Source organism: Medicago sativa, chromosome 1, assembly GCF_051527215.1.
Source record: "Medicago sativa cultivar Bolivia chromosome 1, Bolivia_mono, whole genome shotgun sequence".
Taxonomy (NCBI): Eukaryota; Viridiplantae; Streptophyta; class Magnoliopsida; order Fabales; family Fabaceae; genus Medicago; species Medicago sativa.
Window position 1 is genome coordinate 93,202,998 of NC_140749.1, and position 20,201 is coordinate 93,223,198.

General features: G+C 34.3%; 4 protein-coding genes across 4 annotated transcripts; 3 read left to right on the forward strand and 1 right to left on the reverse strand.

The window, feature by feature from the left end:
• The first annotated feature begins 3,291 nt into the window (after positions 1-3,291).
• LOC146959282 (alpha/beta-Hydrolases superfamily protein) lies at positions 3,292-6,087 on the forward strand. Its single transcript, XM_085740848.1, has 4 exons — positions 3,292-4,137; positions 4,247-4,352; positions 5,018-5,223; positions 5,624-6,087. The coding sequence occupies exons 1-4, from the start codon at positions 3,410-3,412 to the stop codon at positions 5,889-5,891; spliced, it is 1,308 nt and encodes a 435-aa protein (XP_085596974.1). The 5' UTR covers positions 3,292-3,409; the 3' UTR covers positions 5,892-6,087.
• Positions 6,088-7,587: 1,500 nt separating this feature from the next.
• Positions 7,588-9,900, forward strand: LOC146959283 (RNI-like superfamily protein). The gene is made up of 2 exons (XM_085740851.1): positions 7,588-8,007; positions 8,727-9,900. Exons 1-2 carry the CDS (start codon positions 7,650-7,652, stop codon positions 9,617-9,619), a joined length of 1,251 nt encoding a protein of 416 aa, XP_085596977.1. The 5' UTR covers positions 7,588-7,649; the 3' UTR covers positions 9,620-9,900.
• Positions 9,901-11,668: 1,768 nt separating this feature from the next.
• LOC146959284 (E3 ubiquitin-protein ligase CIP8-like) lies at positions 11,669-12,984 on the forward strand. Its single transcript, XM_085740852.1, has one exon. The coding sequence runs from the start codon at positions 11,733-11,735 to the stop codon at positions 12,732-12,734; it is 1,002 nt and encodes a 333-aa protein (XP_085596978.1). The 5' UTR covers positions 11,669-11,732; the 3' UTR covers positions 12,735-12,984.
• Positions 12,985-17,153: 4,169 nt separating this feature from the next.
• On the reverse strand, positions 17,154-18,522 carry LOC146959285 (putative GEM-like protein 8). Its single transcript, XM_085740853.1, has 4 exons — positions 18,282-18,522; positions 18,103-18,183; positions 17,599-17,873; positions 17,154-17,471 (listed from the first exon to the last, which is right to left on the reverse strand). The coding sequence occupies exons 1-4, from the start codon at positions 18,415-18,417 to the stop codon at positions 17,292-17,294; spliced, it is 672 nt and encodes a 223-aa protein (XP_085596979.1). The 5' UTR covers positions 18,418-18,522; the 3' UTR covers positions 17,154-17,291.
• Between the last annotated feature and the right edge of the window lie 1,679 nt (positions 18,523-20,201).

A 20,201-nucleotide genomic window follows, 5' to 3' on the forward strand; every position in this document is an offset into this window, starting at 1 on the left:
GTTAAAGCTATAAACTTGCAAATCCAAATATTTCATCATTCAATTCAATTTAGTAATGGTCCAGGAAGGCAGGAACATATGAACTCGTGTAAAATGAGAAAATAATGTCACAGTCGGAGTTGTTGTACTTGAGATGCAATTCAATTTTGAACGCGTTGGAGAGCTGGCTTTGTAGTTTGACCGATATATCTTTTTATTTTCCTGACTACAAGGTCAGACAGGGCAACATAGGCAATATTGAAAAGAATAGAAAAAGTCTTGAATAATTTTTACCGTAAAAAAAAAAAAGTGTTGAATAATTTAATTTTAGATTCCAGGCAAACATCACCTTTTGTTGTATGGTATCATTGAGTTTAAAATACTCATTCATCCGATCTTGAATGTAAGCAACAAAAATATTCTTATGATCTTAAATTATTTTTTTTGAAGGATCTTATAATCTTAAATATAAAGCAAAAGTTTATAATAATTATTATATTTAATGTTATTATTCCAACTTTACCCTTAACTAAATATACTACTCCCTCCGTTTCAAAATGAGTGTCGCTTTAGCCAAAAAAATTTGTTTCAAAATGAATGTCACTTTCGGTTTTCAATGCAATAACAACTTTTTCTTTTCAATTGTACCCTTCAATTAATACTATGTTACACTACTTCCAAAGTATTATTTTTTCTTTAATGAAAAACAAACCAATAGTTGATTAGGATAATTTGGTAAAATTGCTATGACATTTGACTACTTTATTGCATTCCTTAATCTGTGTGCAATTGGCTAAAGCGACACTCATTTTAAAACGGAGGGAGTATATACTATGAATGATACTATCATCTTGGTTGTGAATTCTCATGGTCTTAATGTCACTATTCCAATTTTATAAGAAAAAAATTCTCATGGTCTTGTATAAATGAGCTATGTTTATGGGACTAGTAATTTGAGAGGCATTCTTCGATACCTTTAAGTTTTATCTTCTATTTGTAATTTTATAATTCTTTACCTAATTGAATAATTTAATTTAACTTAAATTTTTTTTTTGGTAAATAGAGATATATTTCATTAACCAAAACAGATATTACAAACTTCATGGAAACTAGAAACCCAAAACAAAGAAACTCTATTCTAAGCTCTAACAGAACAAACAAAAAAGAGAGCAAGAAATGCCTACAACCTTACAAACTTAACACTAGACTCTTTAGTTTCTTAAATTGCAATCCTCTAATGTAGACAATCATTTTGATCCGGCAAAGGAGCTCATGCACCGACTGATACAAGTTCTGAAATCTTCTGCAATTTCTCTCTTTCCAAATCAAATTCTGAGTCACACTCACAACCATTCTGCTTAACTGATGCATACCACTATTCCCATTGTATTGCCTTAGGATACATTGTATCACTAACTGCCAGTTGCTAGAATTAATGCTTACCTTACTCCATTGCAAGATACTAGTCAAATCAGCTTCAGCATATTCACACTAGAAGAAAAGGTGAGGATGAGTTTCATTCTCCTTTTTACACAAAATACACAATTGGTCACAATGAATACCAACTTTGTTTAACCTGCACAAGTTGGCAATCTAGCATGAATAGCTAACCAAGTACCAAACAAACAGTTTGGAGGGGCAGGGTTATTGCAAATCATTTTCCTCCAACAAACTTTTGTAAAATCTCCTCTCAAGACATGATACATTTTCTTAATAGAAAATTTTGGTTGTTGAAGAACATTCCCACAAGCATTTACAAAATTTTTTGTCGCTTCGAAGACTTTTTTCACTACCCATGAAGCTTGGCGAGGGACTTCAATAAGTAGTGCATTCCTCCCTTTTATGTAATATTCATGAACCCATTTTACCAATAAAACATCCTTCTTGTTAGCCAAGTTCCAGAATTGTTTACTAATAGCAGCTTGGTTCCAACATTTCAAATCAATGACATTCCACCCACCAGCTGTCTTAGGCAAACAAATATACTCCCAAGCAACAAGAGCTCTTTTGGAAACACCTGATCTACCAGTCCAGAGGAACACTCTACACGCAGTTTGAATTAATTTGAGTACTTTTTGAGGAAGAGCAAATACTTGGCTCCAATAAGTTTGTACTCCAAACAACACTGACTTTATGAGTTGCATTCTACTAGCATAAGATAACAACTTTGAGGACCAATTTTCAATCCTACTAATTATTTTCTCCACTAAAGGCTGCCACTGAATAACAGTTAGTTTTTTGGAGGATAAAGGTACCCCAAGATATTTAAAAGGGAGCTCTCCTTTGACAAGATTAAATTTAGCGAGAATAGCCTCTTGAACACTCGGTGCTACTCCACCAAAGTAGATTGAACTTTTAGCCTGGTTAGCTTTGAGTCCAGACACAATAGAGAACTGTTCAAAAGCTTCAAATAACTGAGTGACAAATCCCAAGTCACCTTTAGAAAACAACAGTAAGTCATCAGCAAAGCAAACATGAGTTATGTCTAGTTTCTTACACCTAAGGTGATACCTATACTCTGAAATGTTCTTGAGGAGCAGAAGACATCTGTTCAAATATTATTTGAGTGAAATCAAATTTGATCAAATCTTAAATTAAATAATTTAATTTTAACCTAATTTTAAATTTGAGTAATTTTTTTAGGTGGAAATTGACTTTGGTTGAATTTGTTTGTGTTTTCTTGAGGGGTTAAAATCGTCTTTCCAACGGGTTTTTGTTTGTTTTCTTTCCCTCCTCCCCCAATTTATAGGAACCGCACACTGGTCGGTAGACCCTAATAACTGACTTCAGTTTTGTCACGTTGGACGGTTCAAATAACGCGTGGCATATACTAATTGGACCTTCTATCTTTTTTTTTTGTGGCCCATTATTATTTAGCACAAAAAAATATATTGCACCGAATAATATTATCATCGTCATCATCAATTCATCATCTCTAAATTCTCGCTTTTTTTACGTTAAAAAAAAAAAAAACTTCAATTACCCTTTTTTCTGGGTGGGTTTTAAGCAGGCTTCGTTTGTTTGTTCAAACGCTTTTCCAATACGACGACGTTGTCGTTGTCAAAAACGACGACGTTGTCGTGTCCTTGACGTTGACAGCCTAGTAGTTCCTTCAATTTCAAATATTCATATTCATATTCCAAATCCAAGGTACTAATCTAACACAATAGAATAATCCCTCGCATAAAACAGAATATACCTTTTTCTATATCTCATTATTCTTTCTTTCGCGTTTTCTTTACGTGTTTTTTTTCCTTATTAATTCCAATTTAATTTTGATATTAATACCCTCACCAACCCTTCATTTTTTTTGATTCACCCAAAGCTTTGAACTTTTCAATCAATTTTGTTTTTTCATATTCTGGGTCTTGCCAATTTCATTCTGTAGATAAGGAACGCGTTTTTTTTGGTAGTATAGAAAATTTCTGCAATGAGTTCATTCTGTGGAGCAATTCAGAGACCCCTTATGGCTGCTGCCGCCGTTGCCGCCGCGTCTTTTTCAACTGATACAATTCCATTCATTGGATCATCCCGTGATTGTTCTACTTCGAATTCCGAACATTATCCAACTTCTAACTCATTGCAGGAATCACATTCATTCTTAGTTTCTCATATTTCTGATTCTAAGCTTGCTAACCTATCTTTTGTAACCAAAATTCGTGTTCCTGTGCCTAATGTCAAATTCCGTGTGCCGGTTTTGGGGTCAAATCTGTACTATTCTTCGGTTGTTTCGTCAACACTTGTTCAGAATTTGTATCATTCAGCTGAATTAACTAGCTTTTCAAGGTCATCATCATTGACATCCACTTGTTCCAATGGTGTCTCTAATTCGACATCTGAGGTTATGTATAAATGGCATTTGCCTGAACCCAATGCTTTTTGTGGTTCATCGGTGAAGTCTTCGAAGACGGTGGTGGTTTTGCTTGGATGGTTAGGTGCAAAGCAGAATCATTTAAAGAAGTATGCGGAATGGTATACTTCAAAAGGATTTCATGTCATTACATTTACGTTTCCAATGGCTGATGTGTTGAGTTATCAGCCTGGAGGAAAAGCCGAACAAAATGTTCACATGCTTGTGGACCACTTGGCGGATTGGTTAGAAGAGGAGCATGAAAAGAATCTTGTCTTTCATACTTTCAGCAACACTGGATGGTTAACGTAAGTGAAATTTGTAATGCAAAATTATGATTTTTTTGTTGTTGGTGTTTTTGTCTCTTGTTGATGTCATTTTTCTGTTACTTGAGTGTTTTGGATTGCATTGTTTCAGGTATGGTGTTATGTTGGAGCATTTTCAAAGGCAAGACCCGTCTTTGATGGAAAAGATTAGGGGCTGCATTGTAGATTCTGCACCTGTTGCAAACCCCGACCCTCAGGTAAAGGGCTTTTAAAACTTGGTGAACACAGCCATTTGTTTTCCATATTTTGTCCTATGCTGTTTATTTTATTCTCTATTTTTTATGACGTTAATGCTAGCTTACTTTTGGAAATTGTGTCTTCATTGAGGTCCACCCCCTAGCCGCCTAATTGTGGCATTAGGGTTGCTTTCATTATAACCTCCAACACCTTCATTGTGTTGGGTATGAAAGCGTGGATTTAGTCCAACATTGCCTAGAGATATGGCATACGTATAAAGCACGGGCAGCCCACCTTACAAGCCAATTTTTGCAAGGATGAGTCAGGCCCAGTATAAAATTTGAGACTTACCTTTTCAATTTTGCGGCTGTTCTATCATTCTCCTTATCAAAACGTTTAAATGAATCTCTTTGTCGACTTACAATAGTTTGATGAATCAAAACCTTTGGTTGAGATCTCTGGCCATTTTTTTACTTGAATGGGGTGAAGTTAAAAGGAAAAGGTTATGCAAAATTTAGTTAATTTTGAAGCCCCTAAGTTTCTCTTTTTATATGTTGAGTTTTGAATAAACTTTGATTGAACCAATACATTATCTTTGTTATTCTTTTCTCTTAACCTGGTTTTATATGACAAATGTTAAATTTTTATGCTCGATTATGTGTTCATTATTTTATCATCTATTCAGGTCTGGGCCTCAGGTTTCTCTGCAGCATTTCTCAAGAAGAATAGTGTTGCTACAAAAGGACGTGTATCCTCTGATGAGTCTGGCATTAAAGTATCAATTGGCAGCAATCAAGACTCAGGACTCAAACCTGCACCAACCGAAGCTGCTTTGTTGTTAATACTAAAGAAGTTTTTTGAGGTCGTTCTGAATCTCCCTGCTGTGAATAGGTAACGACTTTTAAATCATTCTTCTACCTGATTTCTGTTTTAAGAATATATGATATTTCATCTCAAACCTTACTTGTAACACTATGTTATATTTTAGTGAAATCTGGTAATGTATGCATGTAATGTGATTTTCAGGAATAGCAGAATATTCCACGGCATTAGCTATTGAATTATGAAGTACTGATCTCTTTGGTGTTGTTATTACTTGAATCATGATATGACCAATTATTGATAATTTTAGTACATAAAACCCAACCAGGAATACATATATGATGTGATATATGTTAGGACTTAGGATAGTTTGCTTTATTATAATTATAAAAAACAAATAAATCATTGTGTAGAAATTTCTCATATGAATAGATATGGTCCTAACCGTAATAATCTTGTTCAACTGCAGGAGGCTCTCTGATGTTTTGAGCATGTTATCTACAAAGCAACCAGGTTGTCCACAGTTATACATGTATAGCTCTGCAGACAGAGTTATTCCCGCTGATTCAGTGGAATCGTTCGTCAATGCACAGCGTAAGGCTGGACATGATGTGAGGGCTTGCAATTTTGTCTCCTCACCCCATGTTGACCACTTTCGAAATGATCCGATATTGTATACTTCTCAGCTCAGTCAATTTTTAGAGGAGTGTGTTATTGACCAATGTAAATCTCACTAATTCATTGCTTGGCTCACATACAACATATAGTTTATTCTTTTTGATTTTTGAGAGAAGCCATTCCATTAATTGATGGTGGTTAGAAATTTTAAAAGTCAACCCCTTTAAGGGATCATATAATTGTTCACGGACAGCTTAATCTTCAACTCATTGATACTTATACAGTGCAAATGAAAGATATAGCAGATTTTTCTTAGTTGTTTCTTTCATATTGGATGGTGCATTGTTTTGTTAGTCGATGGTAAATACTAATAATTTGACTATTGATATCTTTTTGTATTAAGATCAATAAGGATTATGTTCAAGCACTTGAAGGTATGTGACCAAGATAACTTAGTGGTATTATGAATGAATTGATTCTTCTTCTGTTCCTCCACGATTGTAGCATGCTAGGTTTAAGTATTGCCAAAGAAGTTGATTCTCAAAAGGGTTGTATTCTTAGAGGTATAAATATATGAAAATGACTTGATTTATTTCAGCAAAAATAAATATGATTTTGGCAAAATAATAGTTTGATTATTTGCGTATACAATGTCATATATAATTATTTAGTTTATTGAGAATATATAATACAATAATATATGTTATCAAGTATTCAAGTTACTTCCTCTAAAAAAACGTATTATCAGATTCTTAAAATAAAATACTTACCATTTCCACCTCATTTTTGTAAGTGCGCAATTTTTTTGGGAAATAATCCATGTTAAACCAAATGAAATAAGATTCCAAGGTGTGTCATTCTGTTCATGATATGTTTATCACTCAAACAACTCATATGTTGGTCCCATTAGTTGGTTTGTAGACTAAACTACCGTTGGTTAGTGATATGGATCATTAAAAATTGATTTGATCATCTCATTTGTCAATCAATACAGATAATCAAATGTATCCTTTGCATTTGAATCGAGTGACTTTACGATTGGAAAAGTCACAATAGTTTATGAAAGAAAAATATAAAAAATAATAATAGATAAAATAAAAAAGAGCAATATAAAAGAAAGATAGACACACTGTTATTTTCTATGTTTAGCAAATTCAATTGTTTTTTTTTTTATTAATCCTTCAATTTTTAGAAGAAAGACATTTTAGTAATCCAGATTTTGTAACCCACTTGAATTGAAAGTGTGCTCCTCTTTAAAACGTCAAATTTAGTTTAATTGTCTCTGGTGTCAATTTTGAACGGATTAATTTTGAGTTTAAAACATAATCTTTATGCTTTTGAGACACTTTTCTATTAGTTTACTTTACGTGTATATCTGACATGATAAATTAAATAAAATATACTCCCTCCGTTTCAAAATGAGTGTCGTTACACATATTAAGAAATGCAATGATTAAGAGAAAAAGAATTGTTATTTTACCAAATTATCCTTATTAACTATTGGTTAGCTTTAAAAGCAATACTTTGGAAGTAGTGTGCAGAATATTAATTGAAGGATACAATTGAAAAGAAAAAGTTATTATTGCATTGGAAACTGAAAGCGACACTCATTTTGAAACAAATTTTTTTGGCTAAAACGACACTCATTTTGAAACGGAGGGAGTAGATAGATATATCATTCTCTCTACCGAAATTACCCCTTAAATTATAGTCATATGTATTGTGAAGAAAGGTCATTTAGTCGTAAATTCACATTCGTGTACTTTACCCTTGGTCGTAGACAATGATTCACTCACCCGTAAATTCACATTTCTGAATTCCCAACGCAAAAATTAGCCCCAAATCGTTGGGGTTAGGGTTTACTGTGCATCCCTTCAATGTCTTCCAATTCAACTTCAGAAGATGCAATATCCGCGTTATGCATAAACGAAGCATTAACGGACGACGAGCTTCGTTCGATTCTGGCCAAAGTTGATAGCGAAAAAGACAAGGAAACGTTTGGTTTGGTTTGCAAGCGATGGCTTCGGTTACAGAGCACCGAAAGGAAGAAGCTTTCCGCACGTGCCGGACCTCACATGCTTCGTAAAATGGCGGATAGGTTCACATGCTTGGTTGAATTAGACCTTGCTCAGTCTGTTTCTCGTTCGTTCTATCCTGGTGTTACTGATTCTGATCTCGCTGTTATTGCTAATGGGTTTAGATGTTTGAGGATCCTCAATTTGCATAACTGTAAAGGTATATCATTTGTTTGAATTTTTTTTATAATTTCAATTTTCTGAAATCTGATTGTGATTGATTGTACATGTTACTTAGTTTTTAAGTGTTAATTTTTTTGTTCATGTTTGTTCATTTAGATTGCAAATCTTTTTGTTTAATTGTTTCCGACGGGCTTTTAATTTTACCTAAGAAGAGAAACTTCTTAGCCAGGGATTTTCCCACTAATGACTACTAGTGTTTTGGAACGAGCTCTCCTTAAGTTAAGTTTATGCTCTGGTTGTTTTCATTGAGATTATTGGTGGATGGTGAGTGGAAGTTGGTGAGGACTCCTACTCTCAAGTAGTGGTGTATTATTATGGATCCACATTTGATAGTCTCATCTAAGAAGTGAGGCTTATAAGCCAGAGGGTTCTCCTACCTAATGAATTAGTATTTTGGGATAGACTCTCCTTTTGGACTTATGCTCGTGCACCCCATAACTCTCGGTTTGCATTTCTAGATACGGAGAGAGGACTAAAACAAAGAATGTTGTCAAACTTATGTAGATATTGTGTCGTTTTATTGTCATGTTATGTGTGACAACTCTAATAAAAATCAAATATGTGTGATTACTGATGAAGGCTGGTCTGGTCACCATTTAATGTTTTCTCTTATTATTGCTTTAAATATTCAATTTGGAACAAATTCAAATTTGAGTTTAATGGGGCATTTTGTTGTGTGTTTATAATAATTTACAGGAATTACGGATGTTGGAATGAAAGCTATTGGTGACGGTCTTTCCTTATTACAGTCCTTGGATGTGTCCTACTGCAGAAAGTTGACCGATAAGGGATTGTCCGCTGTTGCCAAAGGCTGTTGTGACTTGCGGATATTGCATCTTACTGGGTGCAGATTTGTTACGGACAGTATACTAGAAGCACTGTCTAAAAACTGTTGTAATTTAGAAGAGTTGTTATCGCAAGGATGCACAAGTATCACTGACAATGGGCTGATAAGCCTTGCAAGTGGTTGCCAACGGATCAAGTATTTAGACATCAATAAATGCAGTAATGTCACTGACGTTGGGGTTTCGAGTATTTGTAAGGCTTGTTCTTCTTCTCTCAAGACATTGAAATTGTTAGATTGCAACAAAGTTGGGGATGAAGCCATATTATCGTTGGCTAAATTCTGTGATAATCTGGAGACTTTGATCATTGGTGGTTGCCGGGATGTCTCCGACGACGCAATAAAGTTTCTGGCTATTGCTTGTAGAAACAACCTTAAAAACTTGAGGATGGATTGGTGTCTAAACATTTCTGACTCTTCATTGAGCTGTATTTTAAGTCAATGCAGAAACCTTGAGGCGCTGGACATTGGTTGCTGTGAAGAGGTGACAGATACTGCTTTTCACATTTTAAGCAATGAGGAGCCTGATTTGAGTTTGAAGATTTTAAAAGTTAGTAATTGTCCAAAGATCACAGTGGTTGGTATAGGCATTCTTGTGGGTAAATGCAGTTACCTGGAATACTTGGATGTGAGATCATGCCCACATATTACAAAGGCCAGCCTTGATGAGGCTGGTTTCCATTTACCTGACTTTTGCAAGGTTAATTTTAATGGTAGCATCAATGAGCCCGCTGTTCTTCTTTGATACTGTAATTATTTTGTAAGATTGATAAGATCTGCATAAGTGAACTTTCTTGATATGGCATGTCTTTATAAATTTGAGGAGAATTTATCAGTCCTGGTGATGTAATGTTAGTATTCATGTGTAGCATGTATCATGTCTATCACTGTGCTGATTGGCGTTGGATGTATTGTATCATTGTTTGTTAATATGATATGTTGTAAATTTTGCAAGCACATTTGTGTTCGGATTTTGTACAATTGTCACTTCACAAATTTGTATTGGATACTTGATTTGCCCTGTAAGTGAGCATGATTATTTCTTTAATTTAGAAGGAAAGCATGGTAATTAGGGGTGGGAATCAGCCGGGCTGAGTCGGGCTTTGCTTAAATAGGCTAGGTCTAGTTGAAAAAAGTAAGGCCTAAGCCTTAGCCTTTTACCTGTCAAAGGCTTTATTTTAAGTCTGGCCTAGCCTTTTTAAAAGTCTGGTCTGACCTATTAGCCTATTTAAAAGCCTGGTTTGTGTTTCAATTTTCAAACAGGGTCTGTTCATCAATTTTTTTTCTTTCAATTTGTGCAACGTACTTAATATAGAGATAAACATTAATTAGATACAAATTAAACTAATAAAACACAATTGTAAAATTTATAGATGAATGAAACTCAAGAATAATCATGTCTGATAACAACAATGATTTCAAACTTAATCCAATAATCATACTTGACCTTAGACATATCAGTAGCAAGCCTTAACAGTTCATATAAATCAAATAACCATGTGAGTCTTAAATGATAACTTAACAAGCTTCCAAACAGTAGGAAACATCAAGAGTTGTGTTGTATCCCGAATACATAATAAATAAAAAAAACTGAAATAATAATAATTGTGGTATGAGAATTTGAAGGATCTGTAATTCTTTTTGACATATATAAATATTAATAATAAATGACGAAAAATGTAATATACTCATATACGGGCCGGCCTGATAGGCTTGATAGGCTTTTTTATAAGCCTAAGCCTGACCTAATTAAATTAATAGGCTTTTTAAAAAGCTCAAACTTGACTCATTTAATAAACGAGCAAGGCCGAGCCGGACTTTTAGTAGGCCAAGCCATAGGCCCCTGACGGGCGGCCTGACCTATTCCCACCCCTAATGGTAATACTATCATTTCCCTACAAAAATTTGATTTCTATTTCATTTTAAGGAATTAGGAAAGAAAAAAAAGCGGGTCTCTCTTCGCTGAGGGTAAATGTCAATTTTGTAGTTTTCAAAAGAAACCTTGAGATTATCATATTTTTCTTATAATCAATTTTAAATTTTCATTATGAAACATATTTTTGGGCATTTTATTATGCAGATAAATCAATTAGTTTAATTTAAATCCAATTCGTTTGGATAAGATGGTTCAGATCGCTTTCATTTTAATCATGTATTTTGTTTAATGTGATTCTATTGAACCCAAGAGATTATTCTTGTTAGTTGCATGTAAAAGATAACCGTTTAACAATTTTTTGAAGTAAAGTTAGGAGCCAATTTCAATTTAATTTTATGAAAATCATTAAAGAGCTTGTATTATTCTAAAATAAGAAAGATAAGATAGATGTTATGTAATTACAACATGTAGCTTGCATGAAAGCAAAAACACATAATATGGTAGAAAAAATAAATCAAAGAGAAGTATGGATTACAGGAAATTGATTTTTCAAACGAGCAAACAGTAATTGTCACAAATCTCTCGCACAGAAAAAAAAGACATGATTGTTCTAATTGTGAGTATTGATTGATTTATCCATGAAAATGAAATACTCCATCCGGTCACATTTATAAGCAAAAAACAACTTTTTAAGTACATTGAATAACTAATGTATCTAGTTTATAAACGTGGTTAGATACATTAGTTATTCAATGTACCTAAAAAGTTGTTTTTTGCTTATAAATGTGACCGGATGGAGTATTAAATAAAACCCAATAAAATAATACTAATTAAATAAAAAAAATGAGAAAGATTCCTTGTATGAAATACTAATTCGATAATATTATTATATGAAGCACCACTATCGAAACTAATATTGTTCTATCTTTTTTTTATATAACAAAAGCCACAAATCATCGCAGCCACCACTCTCCGCCGCACCATGTCGGAAACACCGTCGCAGCCACCACTTTCCACCACCGAAACCCTACCTCCATACTGGTGCTACCACTGCGACAAACGCGTCTCCGTCGAAACCGTCGCAAATCTCCCCGACCTCATCTGCGGCGATTGCAAAAACGGCTTCGTTGAATCAATCCCCACACCTTCTCGCTCCCGTTCACCTTCTTCCTCCTCCGATGATCCCAATTTCGGTTCACAGTTTCTTCAGGTTCTTCGCCTAATCGCTCAATCGTCGCGTGATGACGACGCGTCTCCTCCACCTCCACCAAGTCGTTCACCGGAGAATGATTTTCTCAGAATTGAACTTGGTGGTTGGGACCATGACGATGAAGACAACGAAGATGATGAGTTTCATAACGACGGTGAAGATCACGAAGGTGTCGCTGAGGAGCTTGAGGATCGATTGGGAATCGAGGATCCACACGGAGAGGATGAAGATATGAGACGAAGGAGACGCGATCTGTTACGTCATCGAATTAGGGATTTGGCGACCCGAACCCGAAGCATGCAGAATCGGATCTTGGATTGGGCTGAAATTCTAATGGGACTTGAAGATAATTCGATTGAGTTTCGTCTTCAGGCACCGGAATTGGACCGGTATGTCGGAAACCCAGAGGATTATGTTGACGCGGCGGAGTATGAAGCGTTGCTGCAGACGCTGGCGGAGAATGATGGAAATGGGAGGAGAGGAGCTCCACCGGCGTCGAAGACGGCTGTGGAAGCATTGCCGACAGTGAAGATTGCGGCGGGGAGTGAGGTCGTTACTTGTGCTGTATGTAAGGATATGCTTGGTGTTGGAGAAATGGCGAAGAGATTGCCGTGTGGGCATGAATATCATGGAGATTGCATTGTTCCATGGTTGAGTACTAGAAACTCTTGTCCTATTTGCAGGTTTGAGCTTCCAACTGATGATAAGGAGTATGAAGAAGAGAGAGCTTCGGGTTCGGGCCGTGGCGGTGGTGGTGGAGCTTCCACCGTTTGAGTATGTTCTCTGCTTCTTCTTCTGCCGCTGCTATCTCTTTAACCCTTGTAATATATTTCATGCTTTCTATCTATCTTTTTTTCTGAACTTTTTTTGTTGTTAGTGTAATTTAATCAAAGCTTGCTCAATCAATGTTGTTTATTTGAGGCTTTTGACTAGTTCGCTTCTTGGCTCTTAGATGCTGAGATACTTGTATATAGAATTTGGTTCAATGTGATCACATTATTTATATGGAACTTGCTGTTTTTCACCATGTTAGCACTTTCTATGTTGTGCACATTGTGTTTTAATTACTGGACATGCTTGTATTTTTGTAAGCATCTGATTTCATAAAGGTCACGGCAATAAGAAGCTAGAATTAGAATCTTGTTCAGGTATAATCCTGCAGACTGGTGATCAGGAGAGGCCTCAATATTACTTTGGAGGAAGATAGTAACTGTGAATGAAGATACACGGTAGCCACAGTGGTGGCTAGTGATGGTGGTGTACCAGGCACTCAAAGTTTAAGTCAGCGTGTGCATGAAAAAGGTGAGTGAGAGGTTTGACTGATTACATGCCTTTAGAAGGAGCGGTTTGAACTTTGAATGAATACATGCCTTGAGAAGAGCTGTAGCATTCTTTATCTAGGACCTTGAGTCATTATAGTAGCATATTAACCATTCTTGTTAAGGCTTCGGTTGACAGATAACAACTTGTAACTGCATAATAACTGCCCTTCCGTTAGCTATAACTGCCGTAGTTCAGTAAGACCTCCGTTTTGGCTTCAAATGAGCTTGAGGCCAAGGTCAGCCTCCTGATGAGACCTTTGACCTAAGGACGCTTATGACCAGTCCAGAAATTTTGTAGTACTCTGTGCTTGAGTGGCATGGAAAGTGAAAGAACAACAAAACATCGCTTTTTTGCCAAAGGAGGAAATGATAAGAAACTGGAATCATTACCATTTAAATTGTGAACGATTGTACCATTTTGTTTTAGAATATCATTGTGGGCTGGTGTCAGTTAAGGTGTTAAGATGAGGGAGTATGGCTTGAATATGGTATGGCAACATTTTAATGTTCATCTTTTCTGAATAGAGGTCTTGCGGACGCGCAGAGCACTGAATAAACATTCTAGTTAATGCTTCTGCATTTTGGAAAGGGACAGGCATTTGGAACTCTCATTCTCTTCCCTCCTTTCCAAGTTTGTATATTTTGTAACCATGCCACACAAGGATAGATTATCTCATATTCTGTTGCCTAAACAAGTTCCACTGATGTATGTGCCATAATGTATGATAAGCCGAGGATAATCATACTTGTCATATTATCCCATAGTCATAGTTAAGGTTCATCGGTGTTCCCATGGAGTGAGTTTGGGAAGCCATGGATTGTTCATTTTCCAATGTTAAACACACTTTTGTGTGTCAATCTATGGCGGATAGTGTGGAAAAGGTAGGGTTCCATAGAAATAAAGTTCTTCCCCTAGGTTGGTTAAGTGTATTCAGGTTATAATTATCAGATTGATTGAGGGTGAAGCAACGTTGAATATATAAACACAAGTACTAATATTGATGGCCCACTCCTATACTCCACTTATTGACTTTTGCCAAAACCAGTTCGTGTTTTATTGAATTGTAAAGGGAATTTCCCCTTTGGACTGCATTTTCAAAGCTGTTTGAACTTAAAGGCTGTGAATAATAGCTCTATTAATTTCAACCTCATTTCCATATTTATGGCAAAAAAGTGAAAATAATGAAAGTTGCATTTATTTTGATTGACTAATAGTAATAACTTAAATCTCACGGTATCAATTAGCTTCAATTGTCGGGAGTAAATGTGGGATGAATGGAAATGAGATGATTTAGGAAGCCTGGTCTGAGATTTTTTATTTATCTTCATATATTTGTTATTTCTTTTTTGTAAATGTAACAGGGAAATTTATATAATGTTGTGTATACTATTTCTTGTACAAATTAAATGGCGTGTATACTTTCCGCAAACTTTAAGTTTTAATCAGGGGTGTAAGCTCAGCATAAAAGGAACAAATTCTTACAAGCTTAATAAAAGGAACGTTGAAAGGTACCAAACTCTGAGAAGAAGTTGAGCTACTTGAATCGAAATTCAAATGACAAACCATGCTTTGCAAGGAATCAAAGACATCGTCAATCACACGATTTCATCCTCTCTAAACAATGCGTCAATATATTTTACCTTCCATCGTAGTAAAACGTTTGATTCCATTTCAAGCTTACGAACTGCACTTTGACACATCTCTTGATGATTAAAGATAGGTTTAAATGTTTGAAATAAATATGTTTGTTCTTCTGAGTTCCTCTAATTGTTTAGACCTTCACATGTGTCTGATGTTTAATGACTGTCCAATGAAGTGTATTGCATTGAAATCTATAGTACATTTTTTTACGGAAGTGAATGATTTTGTAATAACGAAAAGAAAAGGGTTAAAAGAAATACATGTTCAAACTTGGATGAATGAATAAAAATATTAATCTAACAACTAATTACTAACATTTGTCATTCTTAAAAAAAGATAATGGAAATAAATTATCTATCTTCAAAATATACAAGGAACAATTTTATAATTTTAACTAATAAAAAAAATGTCTTCATGTTTTCCATAATTGTGTCCTACCTCAGTAAGTTGGTTGAAATAGAAGATACAGTAAGTTGCTTTGGTTTTGTGGAAGATATGTTAATCAACCTATCAATGGTTATTTATTTATTTTTAAGATGGCTTGTTTGGTTGCTCTATTTTTAAAAGTCATTTCGTAAAAGGTCCTTGTCATCTTCGAATATAAAATTAACATTATTACTTTTTTTTTGGTTTTGTTTTTGAAAAGCCAATCTTTCAATAAAATAAACCATCACTGATTGTTTTTAAAATATTTTTTTTCCAAAACTAGTAAAAAAAATAGAAGGGAAAGCTATAGGGAATAGCTTTTGGGTTGTTATTCTTTAACAATTTATGACATTACTTTTAGAAATTGTCGTTCAGCATTATAGCTGGCAGTGGCAGGGGGTAGCTTAGTTTTCTGATCCAGACAAACTTTTTCTTAAACGTTCTTTAGTTTGTTATCCATCTTTGTAAGTTGGCACGTTTACATTTCTGATGAAAATAAGAAATGAAATGAAAATAAAGACCATTGCAATTAAATACAAACATATAGATACATTATCAAATCCTAAATAGATAAGAAAATGACTTCTATTTCATGATAAGATTTGTAGTCGGTATAATTAGGTAGTGAAAATTGAGTATAGCAAGCAATAATGCATCTGTCATGTGAAGATCCATATGCTATTTTCTTGAGAGAAAGATTGATGTTGATGATCTATTTAAAAGAACAAAATAAATTTAGGGAAAGCCACTAGTTAGGTCAAAATAAATTATATAAAGTAAGCAAGTAGAAAAACAATTTCTTGTCTGATTACTATGCAATTACCTTGTTAGCTAAGGAACCATATAGGTAAGACAAACTTTTTAGTTTGAGGAAAATTGAATACCAAATCATTCCTACATCATCCTCCTTATACATCACAAAGAATCCACTATATTTATTAAATAAAACAAGGTTAATCTGAATTATTTGATACATCATATGCTTAAAAATGAAGTTGGAAAGCCACTTTCAAGGAGTTGTAATATCTTAAGACTAAGATGTGTGTAACCATACAACAACGATGTTGCGCGTGAATCCTTTCCAGTCTTTCACTGCAATGCAGGTTACATGGCTAGCTTAACTGTTATATAAGCTGAATTATATTTCATCCATGGATTGACAGAGATACCAAGGTACTCTTCTATATTTACTTTTAGAGCTAAACTACAATTAACTGATAACTTCATAAAGCAGAAAAAGAAAAGTTAACTAGAATTATGTAATGGTTTCTAAAATTGATAATGGAATAAAATGATAATTGGGAATTGACTGTTAAATGAAAGGTAAAATTGATAGATTAGAACTCAATTAAAATTGATGTTCTAGTTACATAGAAACATTAAAGAAAAGATAGAAGAAGACTTAGTCCAAAGACTTAAGCCATTACTCTCAAAGAGAGTACCAAAGGGAGAGAGGAGAGACTTTCATCATTTTTCATTCCTCCTTTGCTTCCAATCATTGGTCCCCTTTTATAGAAGGCTAAGAGAATATTTTCTTGTTAGCTTTATTCCCTTAATTATTGGATCAAGTGACACATGTTTGGATCATAACAAATTAACGCCATATAATTGATGAAGAGCTTAAAATGGTACCTAGAAACGTAACAGATGAGATCAAGTGGAGCTCTATATGTTTGATTTTCTTTTGTTTGATATCAAACGTCTTTGTGGATTTTAACTTAAATTTTCCCCATGTTTAATTTTGTGTAGATTGAGTTTAAACTTCAGGGAACAAATTTGTCTGTGAAGTACTGGAACCAAAAGTTAAGAAACATATAGCTTTTCATATTAACAAAATGATATAAAATATTTGTACACTATAGTAACCTCTGCAACTTCAAAGAATAATTGATGAGGCAGAAGGGGTTTAACAATTGTATTTCACTTCTAGAATGACTATTTCTATGTGCTTTTCTGAAGGATAGCCTGCTGGAGATATCTTAAAGCTTTCCGATAATTAAAGAAACCCATAAACCAGAAGTCAAAACCATCCACAGTGACTATTTCTATGTATTTTTCTGAAGGTTTCTTCACATTTTGACTTTGGTTGACATGCTGAATCTTTTCATGTGGAATAGATACCTGAAATAGTAAAAAAATTAAGGTTAAGTTTAAGATTACATGCTGGCTGAAATAGTAAACAAATTAAGTGTTGAGAAAATAAAAGTGATAGAGACCATTAACATGCACATTTAAGCAAAAAAATCACCTTATATCGAACTCTACTCAATTCTCCTTTTGGGGAAGAGATCTTGATGGATTTCTCACTACAAAAAGCAACTTTGTGAGTGGATATGAAGAGGAGGCCAGCTATAGGACCTGATGTGGTTGATAAGTAACACTGTGATGCTTTCAACAGCTTTTCTTCTTCTTTAACACTAAAAAGTTCGATAAACACTTTTTCTACTCCTCCAACCTGAAGAATTCTGGCTCCCAGCCTCAATTTCCCTTTTACTGTATCTGTTATCTTTGTTCCAAGTCTCACTGCAGGTTAAAATAACAGTTTCAAGCTATCAGTTACAACTTCACTCTATTTTCCTATCATGCCAAAATATGCATTATACATATTTTGGAAATTGACCTAAGCCTAGTAGTTTTGGAAGCATGACAGAATATTTGGATTTTCATAAAGTACTATCACTAAGTGCTTGTTTCATGCCTTGCAACTAAGCAAAAGTGAAAAATTGAAAATAAGTCTTCCAAGATTATATACCATGCTCTCGGACGCCATGTGCTAAACCACCGTCTTTTCTTCCAAACATGTTCATCTTAGCCAGAACTGAATTTAATTTACCTGAAAATAGAAAAAAAGACCATGATCAATTAATTTAAATTTAAAAGAATATTTGATGAAATATAGATTTATTAATGTAGATGTGTGATGTGTCCTACCCTTCTTTGATTTTGTGATAGACTTGCAGTATTTGCCAGTAGAATCAGGCAAGTATCTCTTTGAGGATTTCCCAGCCAGATAACTTGAGCTGATAGAGATTCCATTTAGTAGCTCTTGAAGAAATGAGGTATTCATTTCAGTTTGCTATCTTCTTGTCTCTGAGGATTTTGTTGTGAAACTACTAGCTTGTGAAAAATATTGAAGAGTTCTTGTAATTTTGGTTGATGAATCCTTGTACTCTAAAGGGATATATATATATATATATATATGTTTAAAAGGAAACAAGGTGCCTGTTGACCTTTTGCAGGATGAGTCAGCCTGGGATCATCATGAAGACTAAATGAATAAAAGCAATTCAAAAGTTGAAGATTATATTGCATGTTTAGTTGTCTACAGAAAATAAGTTTTTTAATGATGAACATCTGATTAGCTTTAGAAAATGGGAGGAAACAATTAATAATAGGTTGGTTTGATTGGACAATGCCACATGTTTATGACAAAACATACTTTGGTTGACACTAATAAAAGGGAGTCATTAAAGCTTTGTGAGCTGGAATTAAGCCTTTCTGATGCTACACCTCTCTTAACTTTTTCATGTATTAGCTAGATAAAAAAGTATTGAGGGAAAAAGTTCATTTGCTTACATGAATATATTCTAATTTTACGTTCCATATATAGCTGCATATGTAAAAGAGATAAGAAACCCCTTCATCAAATTTGTGAATTCAGTACTTCATAGTGCTTAGGCAAATTAGATTAACAACACTCCAATAAGAGAAAAAGTTCTTAGAACCATTAAAATTTTATTGATCAGATCCATTAATATTATGTGCTATAGTTGGTGGGAAGATAAGACTATATCATATAAATTGAGGTAGATTACACCAAAGAGAGAAAAAGAATTGGTAAATGAAAAATGGAAAATATTCAATATATGAGGCTGATTATGGACATCATGTTGTGTAAAAGGAATTAGCCAAATCACTCCCACATCATCCCCATGCCACCACGTGGAAAATTAAACTTTTACATAATAAGCAATTGAGCCTTATAACCTTTTTTAACAATTGGGCAATAATGCTTATAAAAGAATGCCACTTGCTTGCTTATCAAAGTTATTTGAGCTTGGAGCCATTCTTAGCTTTGTGATATCACCCTTCTTTAACTTCTCTTTTTCTTTTTTTGGCGAAACTTTAACACCTCTTTTGATAAGGTAACAAAAAGCAAAGAGATATGGTGAGGTATAATTATACTATATACATACATATCATAACATAGTCATACAGCACTTAAATTCCCATATGGCAGTCACTGTTTGCAATCAACAAACAGCTCAACTTAATTTTTACTGCAATGGAAATTTCATGAGATTTCTCAAGTCAGTAATTCTGATGCGTGTGAAAGTTCAAAGAGAGATTTCAGAATTTTTATTGATAGTAATTAATAGGCCGTTTACCTTCACAGTAAAAACTAGTTTAGATTAGATATAAACGCTTTTATGTTCCCTAATTTGAAATGATCTTCATTTGAAGAAATTGGGAGCACCCATGTTCTTGGAAAAGGGAATCACCAAATCATTTCCATGTGCATCCACATCATTCTACATTGACTATTGTATTTTCCAAATGGACCTTATTTTTAGAGGGAGGCCATGCATTTCTTGTTCTATCAGACAAAGTATGTATCATAAAGTTAGCTTTCTGACAGGGCTATGGTAATTAGGATACAGTTATCGAACGTGAAATTGTGTTTGGCAGAAGCTAGAAATGGATCAGAAATTAAAATCTGGCCTGAGGCCAGCTATTGACTTTATGCATTGACAACTGACTTATGTAGCACCGACACTTTAGATTGAAGGCGTGTTCATAGTTGGATACATATTGTTGTTCGACACAAGCATGACACCAATATTTTTATTT

What these genes read in the sequence shown, in the direction of transcription:
- LOC146959282 (XM_085740848.1), top strand. Translation starts at nt 3,410, where the DNA reads ATGAGTTCATTCTGTGGAGCAATTCAGAGACCCCTTATGGCTGCTGCC. An exon ending in TTGCAAACCCCGACCCTCAG is followed by an intron (nt 4,353 to 5,017) that starts GTAAAGGGCTTT and finishes TCATCTATTCAG; the next exon opens with GTCTGGGCCTCAGGTTTCTC. An exon ending in AATCTCCCTGCTGTGAATAG is followed by an intron (nt 5,224 to 5,623) that starts GTAACGACTTTT and finishes GTTCAACTGCAG; the next exon opens with GAGGCTCTCTGATGTTTTGA.
- LOC146959283 (XM_085740851.1), top strand. Translation starts at nt 7,650, where the DNA reads ATGTCTTCCAATTCAACTTCAGAAGATGCAATATCCGCGTTATGCATA. An exon ending in CAATTTGCATAACTGTAAAG is followed by an intron (nt 8,008 to 8,726) that starts GTATATCATTTG and finishes AATAATTTACAG; the next exon opens with GAATTACGGATGTTGGAATG.
- LOC146959284 (XM_085740852.1), top strand. Translation starts at nt 11,733, where the DNA reads ATGTCGGAAACACCGTCGCAGCCACCACTTTCCACCACCGAAACCCTA.
- LOC146959285 (XM_085740853.1), bottom strand. Translation starts at nt 18,417, where the DNA reads ATGAATACCTCATTTCTTCAAGAGCTACTAAATGGAATCTCTATCAGC. An exon ending in ACATGGCGTCCGAGAGCATG is followed by an intron (nt 17,874 to 18,102) that starts GTATATAATCTT and finishes TTTAACCTGCAG; the next exon opens with TGAGACTTGGAACAAAGATA. An exon ending in TGAGTAGAGTTCGATATAAG is followed by an intron (nt 17,472 to 17,598) that starts GTGATTTTTTTG and finishes TTACTATTTCAG; the next exon opens with GTATCTATTCCACATGAAAA.